The sequence below is a fragment of the Tachyglossus aculeatus genome, chromosome 22 (genome assembly GCF_015852505.1).
Source record: "Tachyglossus aculeatus isolate mTacAcu1 chromosome 22, mTacAcu1.pri, whole genome shotgun sequence".
NCBI lineage: Eukaryota > Metazoa > Chordata > Mammalia > Monotremata > Tachyglossidae > Tachyglossus > Tachyglossus aculeatus.
Genome location: NC_052087.1, coordinates 29,254,780 through 29,265,030, shown reverse-complemented (window position 1 = coordinate 29,265,030; position 10,251 = coordinate 29,254,780). Strand labels below are relative to the sequence as shown.

General features: G+C 53.0%; 1 protein-coding gene across 1 annotated transcript in view; it reads left to right on the top strand.

Annotated features, from left to right (window-relative positions):
* The first annotated feature begins 365 nt into the window (after positions 1 to 365).
* Positions 366 to 10,251, top strand: part of LRP4 (LDL receptor related protein 4) — a 119,255-nt gene continuing 109,369 nt past the window's right edge. The window contains exon 1 of the mRNA XM_038764677.1: positions 366 to 457. Within this exon, the coding sequence (XP_038620605.1) occupies positions 388 to 457 (70 nt within the window). The 5' untranslated portion in view covers positions 366 to 387. The remainder of the gene's footprint in view (positions 458 to 10,251) is intronic.

The following is a 10,251-nucleotide window of genomic DNA, read 5'->3' as shown; positions in this document are numbered from 1 at the left end:
TCCTTGCCTTGCCTTCTAGCCTGTGAGCCCACTGTTGGGTAGGGACCGCCTCTCTCTGTTGCCAACTTGGACTCCCCAAGCGTTTAGTCCAGTGCTCTGCACACAAAATAAGATGGATTGATTGATTGATTGGGGGCGGGGGTCTTGTTTGGGGGCGGGGCCCGTTGAGGGGGCCGGTCCTTGCCTTGAAGGCGAGGCCTGAGCCGGGGGGCGGGGGCTTAATGGGGGGGCGGGGCCCCAGTCGGCTCTGGGGTCGGGCCTGGAAGCGGCTGGGAAGGGGAAGAAGGGGAAGAGGGGGAAGGGGAAGGGCCGGAGGGGCCCGGCTCCCACCCCTGCACCGCTCTCCCTGGGCAGCAGGAGCCGAGTCCGGGGGTCCGGGAGGACACCATGCACCGTCCGGGGGTCTCTCCCCCACTGCTGCTGCTGCTGCTGCTCGGAGCGCTGCTCTGCACCCACGGTAAGACCCCCGAGCTGGAAAAAGAAACACAAGAAAAGTTGGCCAGGCAGGCTCATGGACCCGACTAGTCCTGCCGCCCGGAGGATGGGCCAAACGGGCAGCTCCAGGCCTCCCCCTCCTCCCCTACAGACCCCCCCCAAAAAAAGAGCCCACCCTGCTCTCTCTAAAGGGGGGCACATCAGGGAGGGGCGACAGACTCACCAACCCCTGGGCCCAAGATGCCCATCTCTGTCGGCTGGCCGAGGACGGACCGTAGAGCAGTGCTTAACAAATACCATCATCATCATCAATCGTATTTATTGAGCGCTTACTATGTGCAGAGCACTGGGCTAAGCGCTTGGGAAGTCCAAGTTGGCAACATATAGAGACAGTCCCTACCCAACAGTGGGCTCACAGTCTACCATCATTATTATTATTAGCCCTTAGGAATCGGGGGGCGATCCAGAGAGGGATAATAATAATGATGATGGTATTTGTTAAGCGCTTACTATGTGTGTTGCTGACTTGTGCTTCCCAAGCGCTTAGTCCAGTGCTCTGCACACAGTTAGCGCTCAATAAATACGATTGAATGAATGAATGAATGCAAAGCATTGTTCTAAGCACTGGGGGGTACAAGGTGATGAGGTTGTCCCACAGGGGGCTCACAGTTTTAATCCCCATTTTACAGATGAGGGAACTGAGGCACGGAGAAGTGAAGTGGCTTGCCCAAGGTCGCACAGCTGACAAGTGGCGGGGCCGGGATTCGAACCCATGACCTCTGACTCCCAAGCCCGGGGGAGGATCGGCAGGACGGGACGTTTTGCTCAGAGTTTAGGGCTCTGAAGAAGGGCGTTTATCAATAATAATAATAATGATAGCATTTAGTGAGCGCTTACTATGCGCAAAGCGCTGTTCTAAGCGCTGGGGAGGTTACGAGGTGATCAGGGTTGTCCCCCGGGGGCGGGGGGGGGGGGGGCCACACAGTCTTCATCCCCATTTTCCAGATGAGACCCAGAGAAGTGAAGTGACTTGCCCAAAGTCACACAGCCGACAAATTGGCAGAGCCGGGGTTTGAACCCGTGACCTCTGACTCCAAAGCCCGGGCTCTTTCCACTGAGCCATGCTGCTTCTCTAGCGTTTACTATGTGCAAAGGACTGTTCTAAGCGCTGGGGGGAGGGCGCGTTACAAGGTGATCAGGTTCTCCCATGGGGGGGCTCACGGTCTTAATCCCCATTTTACAGATAAGGGAACTGAGGCCCAGAGAAGTGAAGTGACTTCCCCCGGGGGGCTCACAGTCTTAATCCCCATTTTACAGATGAGGGAACTGAGGCCCAGAGAAGTGAAGTGACTTCCCCCGGGGGGCTCACAGTCTTAATCCCCGTTTTACAGATGAGGGAACTGAGGCCCAGAGAAGTGAAGTGACTTGCCCAAAGTCACACAGCTGACAATTGGCAAAGCCGGGGTTTGAACCCATGACCCTGACCTCTGACTCCAAAGCCCGGGCTCTTTCCACTGAGCCACGCCGCTTCTCTTGTGCTTAGCGTCAGCCCCAGGACACTTTTCCCAGCCTTTGGTCCCCCCCCCCCCCGCCCCCCCCACACTGTCTGATTGATTACCCCTGCACACAGTAAGTGCCCAATAAATGCGAATGAATGAATGAATGGGAGGATCTCCCCTTTGCGGGAATTCGGATCCTTTGGTTGTCGGGGGCTAATCGCTCCCTTCATGCCTCTACTCTGGAAAGATCGGTGCGGGGAGAGGGGAGAAATGAGAGAGAATGGAGAGACTGAAGAGAGAGGAGAGAAAGGAGATGGACAAAAAGATGAGAGAGAAGAGAATGGGAGAAAGGATATAGAGACAAAAGGATGAGGGGGGAGAAGAGAGGAAGAGAATGAGAGCGAAGAGAGAAAGAGAATGAGAGCGGAGAGAGAAAGGGAATGAGAGAAGAGAGAGAATAAGAGGAGAGAGGGAATGAGAGAGGAGAGAAAGAGAATGAGAGAATGAGTAAAAAGAATGAGAGAATAGAGAATGAGAGGAGAGAAAGAGAATGAGAGAGAAGGAGAATGAGAAAAAAGAATGAGAGAATAGAGAATGAGAGACGAAGGAGAATGAGAGAAGAGAGGAGAAAGAATGAGAAGAGAGGAGAATGAGAGAAGAGAAAGAATGAGAGAATAGAGGAGAATGAGAGAAAGGGAAAGAGAATGAGAGCAGAGAGAGAAAGGGAATGAGAGAGAAGGAGAATGAGAAAAAAGAATGAGAGGAAGGAGAATGAGAAGAGAGGAAAGAGAATGAGAGAAGAGAAAGAATGAGAAAGAGGAGAATGAGAGAGAAGAGAAAGAATGAGAGGAGAGAAAGAGAATGAGAAAAAAGAATGAGAGAGGAAGGAGAATGAGAGGAGAGGAAAGAAAGAGAGAAGGAGAATGAGAGGAGAAAGAATGAGAAGAGAGAAGGAGAATGGGAGGGAAAGAGAATGAGAGCGGAGAAAGGGAATGAGAGAGAAGGAGAATGAGAAAAAAGAATGAGAGAATAGAGAATGAGAGAGGAAGGAGAATGAGAGAAGAGAAAGAATGAGAGGAGAGGAGAATGAGAGAAGAGAAAGAATGAGAGAAGAGAGAAGGAGAAAGAGAGAAAGGGAAAGAGAATGAGAGAGAAAAGAGAAAGAGAATGAGAAATGGAGGCAGAAGAGAGATGAGAGGGAAATGAGAGATAGAGACAGAAGAAAGAGATGAGAGAGAAATGAGAGGTAGAGATAGAAGAAAGAGATGAGAAAGAGACAGATACCAAGAGAAGCTTGGAAGGAGGTAGGGGAGGAGGAGATTGGACCTGTCCCCAGTTGGGGAGAACTACAGCTCCTGAATGCCGTTGCCAGGGCCCCTAGCACAGTGGGCCTTTGGCCCACGAGTTAAGTGGGACGTGATGGCAGCGGAACTGTTGTTTCATCTGCTCCATATTACTAACTTGTTTGGGGGGCCTGTAAGTGACTGTTGTGTGTGTGACCGCGGGCTCCGTTGGAGCCTGCTCCCTGCAGCAGCTGGGGCGGTCTGTGCACACCGGGGCTCCCTCCACAGCTGGCTGTGATCTGTGCCCGGCCAGCTTTGATCTCTCCCCGGCGTCGCCCTGCCAGCCTCCCAGCCTTTCTGTCCCCAACTCGGTTAAAGGAGTAGAGAAAAGCCTTAGCCGGGCCACGGTCCCCCTTCCTCAGAAGGGAGGAGAGCCCCTGTCCCCTGCCTCCTTGCCATGGTTAGGAGTTTGTGGGACTCACCCTGCCCTTCCAAGGGTTTGAATGAGAGAATAGGGAAGTAGAATGGGAATGAAGTTTCCTTTACCATCTAGTTCAAGCTGATCTCTCTAGACTGTAGGTCTCTCTAGACTGTAGGCTTGTTGTGGGCAGGGAATGTGTCTGTTGATTGTTGTAGCGTACTCTCCCAAGTGCTTAGTGCATTGCTCTGCCCACAGTGAGCACTCAGTAAATCCGATTGACTGACTCCGGAGTGGCCCCCAAGGCCGGCGTCCCCACCCCTCAAGATCTGAAGCGAAGTTACCCAAGAGCCCAGATCTAGTGTCAGAATGATTCCTGAACTTCCAGGCTCCTTTTTCCTCCCTTTTCCCGGCTCGCCGCCTCCACGCTGGGCTTTCCTCCCAGAGGAGCCGTAGTTTGGTGGATTCCTCCCGTCCTCTCCAGGCTGAGCTCTCCCCCCCTCCCGGGCTCTCTGTTGGCAGGTTATTTGCAGCCTCTGTGGCGTGTTGGGACAGCAGCCCCAGCCGGGTAAGGAATGCAGCTGCTCATCTCTCCCAAAGGGCCCCTTAAAGGGACAGCTGTGCTTTTCGGGGTTTCCCCTTCGGCTCGTCCCCGAGGAAGTGACCCCGAACCGATCGGGGAAGTCACGGAAGGGAAAGGGACTGAAAGCTGGGGCCGGGAAAGCCGTAGAGGAGGCTGTCGTTCTCCCAAGCGCTTCGAACGGTGCTCTGCACGTAGTGAGTGCTCAAGAAATACCATTGATTGATTGGGACACTCACCTAGCGGATGCGAAAGTGGGGGCCGAAGCGGTGCTCAATAAATACCATTGATTGATTGAGACGCTCACCTAGCGGAGGCGAGAGTGGGGGCCGAAGCGGTGCTCAATAAATACCATTGATTGAGACACTCACCTAGCAGATGCAAAAGTGGGGGCAGAATCAACTGCAGATCAAGCAGCCGAGAAGATGTTTATAGCATTTTCTCCGAATCTGTCAAAATCGCAAGCTTCTGTTCCTCAAAATAATAAGTTGAGCATTTCTGCAGCTAATTTGCACGATGTAGTGAGATTTCTAATGCTTTAGAAGCGGGGTAGGTGGGTTTGGGGGTGGGGGGGCGGGGAGGGGTTGTCCTGGAAGAACGTCGTTAATGAGAATTGGAGCAAACTTTCGAGTGCAGTTTATTCTTGGACACCGGCAGCTTTAAGGGCATTGTATGGCGACACGCCTATCACTTGCCTATTCAAGCCCATCTCCTGGTGGGTTAGGTTAGTATTTGGTCATCTTCAGAGAGATCGGGAGAAAAGGCCTCGGTTTTCTTTAGAAATTGTCTAGGTGCAGAGTTCTGAGCTGGCAGAACCAGGAATGTGGGCAACAGCAGAGGATGCCGTTGACCCGTACGAAAACAACTTGGGAGGGGATGCGTGGTGTGAGTTTAGAAATCTGATTGTGATGACCAAGCCCGGAGTCGAGTACGAGAGCCCAAAATCAAAGTGCTGACGTGGATGCTAGAGGTCCCTAAGTATGTCAAGGACCGGGTTTGGCCCCGAGCTTGCCTTTCATTCCACCAGACTTTAGGTCTTTTGACACCTGTCCTTATATTTTCTTTTATTGTCTGTCTCCCCCTTCTAGACTGTGAGCCCATTGTTGCGTAGGGACCGTCTTTATATGTTGCCCAAGCGCTTAGTACAGTGCTCTGCACACAGTAAGTGCTCGATGAATACGATTGAATGAATGAATGAATGGAGGGAAATGGCGTAGCCATGATCCTGACACCAGCGGTGGGGGGAAATTGGCTGAGTCTTTTCAGTTTCAGCGGACTTGCCTTCAAGGCCATTATGGAGGAGCATGCTGTCGTGCTCAATGTTGTGAGGAGGAAAAATGATTGTTTCTGCTGGGAGATCCATCTCTTTGAGTTGCCTTCCTTAGCATGGTTGCGTGCACACAGTTGGAGCTCGATCGACACTGCTGATTGACTGACTGACCGAGGAAGGTTAGAAGCGCTCAGTGAGAGCTCTGCCTCGGAGCGTCTTGGGATGAGGAGACTTACCACTGGCACCTAAGGATGGGCAGCTACTCGTCCTAGATCTAATGACAGAAAGTCACTCGGTCCAAATTCATTCGTTCAATCGTATTTATTGAGCGCTTCCCGTGTGCAGAGCACTGTACTAAGCGCTTGGGAAGTACAATTTGGCAACAGAGACGATCCCTACCCAACAACGGGCTCACAGTCTAGAACGGGGGTGGCGGGGGGAACGGAGAAGCAGCATGGCTCAGTAGAAAGAGTCAGAGGTCAGGGGTTCAAATCCCGGCTCCGCCAATTGTCAGCTGTGTGACTTTGGGCAAGTCACTTCACTTCTCTGGGCCTCAGTAACCTCATCTGGAAAATGGGGATTAAGACTCTAAGCCCCCTGTGGGACAACCTTATCACCTTGTAACCTCCCCAGCGCTTAAAACAGTGCTTTGCACATAGTAAGCGCTTAATAAATGCCATCGTCATTATTATTATTATAATTATTAAAACAAAACAAGTCTCCTTGCCGCTGCTGCCCAGCACAGGGAAGTCTTGACTCGTAGCAGATTGCTTTCCACTCACTAGCCACTGGCCAAGCTAGGACTGGAATGGCTCTGCTTGCAGCCCTAGGTCTGCGTGGGGCTCGGATGACCTTATCGCCCGCTCTCATGGGTTAATGAAGAAACTTTGGCTTGGTGCTGAATCTGTGCTTCCTCTCCCGTCTTACGCCGAGTATCAAGTATCAGCCTTGGGTTTGGCACAGGGTGATGCGGAGACAGGTGCACAGGGGGCCTGGAAGGGGAGCCCGGCCCCCTCTCCTGCCATGAATCACCAAAGACGCTCCGGCTCCCAAAGCAGTGAGCCCTGAGGTATAAACTGAGGAAATGGGGAAATCCAGGAAAGACAGATTCGGGGAGGCGGGGGCGGAACGACGTTTTCTTGTCACCGTTTCCCCAGACTCTAACAAGGTCTTTGCAGACAGCGAGCTGAATTGCAGGGGCACTGGGACTCGAGGTAGCCGGGGTGTCTGTGAATTAATTTTGTACACTCTGCGATGATTGGCCTTGACCCCCAGGAGGAAGAAGAAGGAAGAAATGAAACCAAGAAAGAAGTTTCAGTGAACGTCCCCCATTGGGACACATCGGATGGTGTCTGCTGGAGTAGAGATGCAGGGTCAGATTTGAGGTCTGCGGTGGACGTCCCCCATCATCTTCTCAATCGTGCTATTGTGAAGCCTTTTATCCTTCCCTATCCCAGGGCAGGGTCACGCAACTCGGGTTCTGGTTCATTAGCCGAGATCCTAGCAAGGCCGCCGTGAGTTGGGCAACTGTTCTGCGATGAAGTGCCACCAAAGTCTTGTTGCGAAGCACCTCGGCTCCAGAGAAGCCACAGTAGTGGAAAGAGCCCGGGCTTGGGAGTCAGAAGTCATGAGTTCTAATCCTGGCTTCACCGCTGGTCAGCCGTGTGACTTTGGGCAAGTCGCTTCACTTCTCTGGGCCTCAGTTTCCTCATCTGTAAAATGGGGATTGAGACTGGGAGTCCCACGTGGGACAACCCGATTACCTTGTATCCACCCCGGCGCCTAGAACGGTGCCTGGCACATAGTAAGTGCTTCACAAATACCATCATTATTATCTCCCCCTTTCAGACTGTGAGCCCACTGTTGGGTAGGGACTGTCTCTATATGTTGACAACTTGTACTTCCCATGTGCTTAGTACAGTGCTCTGCACACAGTAAGCGCTCAATAAATATGATTGATTATATCAGCCGAGACTCCATCCTTCTCCCCCGGATGGGATGAGGTGCCCCTGAAAAGACTCCTTTCTGGCTGACCATGGGAGTGAGAAGCAGCACTATAAATAGATCAGACGAATGCCTCTGGCAGCAGCTTTCCATTCCAGCTAGTGTCCGGGGACAGTTGGGTTCTTCCTTTGGTGACAGGCTTAGGAGCATTCCCTAAACTAAATCCCGCCAGTTCCCTACTCACCGGCCCCGGATCGGCGAGGGAACTATCATTTACCCCCTTTATCTTTAGAGAGAGGTCGACCGTCTGATCGGGCCTGCCTCTCTTCAGACCCCATGAAGCCCGAACGCAACTCCCTTCTGTCCTCGCCTTGAGAAATGAGGATTGATGGGAACTGTTGGGGTTGAGACCTTGGGGAATCATTCATCTCTCCAAACTAGTTCTTCTGGCGATGGGGCCGGGGGAGGAGGGAGAAAGAGAGGAAGTATCTGTGCTCCCGGTTGCCCTGGAAGATACAGCTCTCTCTTTTTTTTTTATGGTGTTTGTTAAGCGCTTACTCTGTGCCAGCACAGTACTAAGCCCTGAGATAGACACAGGCTAATCGGGTTGGACGCGGTCCGCGTCCCCCGTGGGGCTCACGGATCTTATCCTCTTTTGCAGATGAGGTAACCGGGTCACAGAGAAGTGAAGTGACTTCCCCAGGGTCACACAGCAGGCAAGTGGCGGAGCCAGGCTCATCCCGCCTTCTCTTTTCTAGCCAGGCTAGTGAGTGAAACCCACTGAGCTCAAGATGAAAGCAGTATCGGGCATTGACTGATTCTCCCACCCTCCCTGGAAAGGAGGTCAGGCCCCAGAGCTCCGGGCCCCAGCAGGCCCTGCCGCTCCAAACCGCCGGTCTCCCTCAGGGCCTGTCTGTCTGACGAGCTCCTCCCGTTCCCGGGGCTTCCTACTCCCTTCACCGAGTGGCCCGTCTTCCATCGGGAATCCTTTCAGCATTCAAGGATAATTGATACGAGTCCCGAGCCCCGCCTCGGCCGCCCCCGACTCCCCCTCCCCAGTTTGACCCCCGTTGTCTCTTTGTTCCTCCGGTTAAGTTGGTGCCAGTGATGTGGTGTTTTTTGGAGCCGCCTGGAATTGGCCGTAACCAAGAGCGGCCGTTAAATGGAGTCGGTTCCCCGCTTCCTGGCACTCACTTGTTTGACTCCATTTTCTGGTCTTCTGTGTTTTTGATTTAGAGAGAAGCAAACATCCTTGGTGCCCTTGGGCACCTCTCAGACCCATTAGAACAAACTCCATTCTTTCTCTGCGCTTAGAAATTCTCCTCCTTCCTCACAGAATCCATCAAAATAGCATCTTGGCTGCGAGGCCCCTGGAACATGTTTAATGGGACCTTTTCCACTCGAGCACAGTCCCAGGTTGGTGGGGGAGGAGTGAGGGAGCCTAGGGAAGGCCTCTCCGGGACTCACTGCAAGCCCTGACTTGGCCCGTTGGATTCCCCCCATCACCTCTGCGCCGAGCGGGGATCAGAGCGGATCCAAAGCCTCGATCAAAGCCGGAAACAAAAGACTCCGGGAGAAAAAACCTCCCATCTGGCCATGAGACGCAGCGACACAAAGGTGCTGCATAATTTATCACCGGGGTTTGCAGGGGCCACGAAGCTCCTGGCGCAAGAGGTGCCTCCCCCTACCCGGCTGAGGGGTCTGGGGGTACCAGCCCCCGCTGCTGGGAGAGACACCCGATTAGCACAAGAAAAAAAGGTTTTGTGAAGCAGGGAAGCCCATGGGGGTTCTCTCCCAGTGGGGCGGGCCGGGGTGGTTCCTGCCGAGAGGTCTGGCATGGAGAGAACTTTTCCTTCCCTCCCTGGGTCCCAGCCACCAGAGCGAGCCGGGGGCTGAGTGGCAAAGGCTGCCCGCCACCTTGCCGAGATGAGCGAATCCTTAAAGGAGTCACCTATGGGGTGGGGACCCGGGGAGGGGAGAGCCGCCAAACGGAGATAGCGGGAAGAGAGGAGTGCCTTCATCACTTCGCTGACCCTTTTTATTCTTCTAGTAGTTGTGCTTCACCCCCGGGATAGGGCTAACGGAGGAGAGGGGTCATTGTGCAGCTAATTCTCTGGGTGTACTATTTGTTCACGGTAGTCTACGGTATCCGTTAAGCGCTCACTATGTGCCTGGTGCTGAGAGAGGTGCAAGCTAATCAGGTTGGACGCTGTCCCATGTGGGGCTCACGGTCTTAATCCCAATTAGTTAAGTGAGTTGCCCAAGGTCACACGGCAGGCAAGTGGCAGAGCCAGGATTAGAGCCCAAGTCCTCTGATTCCCAGGCCCGTGCTCTATCCGCTAGGTTGGGCGGCTTCTAATTGGTGGGGGACCGTTACCGCTCTGGGAATGACCTCCCTCTTCCCAGTAATGCCCCATCTCTCCCCTCCTCTTAGGGGAATCTCCTTAGAAAATCCAAGTATTTAACTTGTGTTCTGTTCTAGGTAGGTTCCCCAATGCTCTGCACCCAGAAAGCCCTAAATGAATACTATCAATTGATTGATTGATTGATTGGTGGTCAGGGGATGTGTCAGTGAAATAACGCTGATATATCGTGCTCTCCCAAGCGCTTAATACAATGCTCCGTACACGGCCCTCATTAAATAAGATTGATTGACTGACTGATCATTCGATTGCTCGCCGACATTCAGAAGAGAAGGGAATTTGGTGGATGGGACGACTTGAAGCAAGCCGAAGCCACTTGTCACTGTGTGGGCTTGGTTTTTTGGAATGTCCCCAAGGTCCTATTTTTTTTATGGTATTTGTTAAGCGCTTGCTATGTGC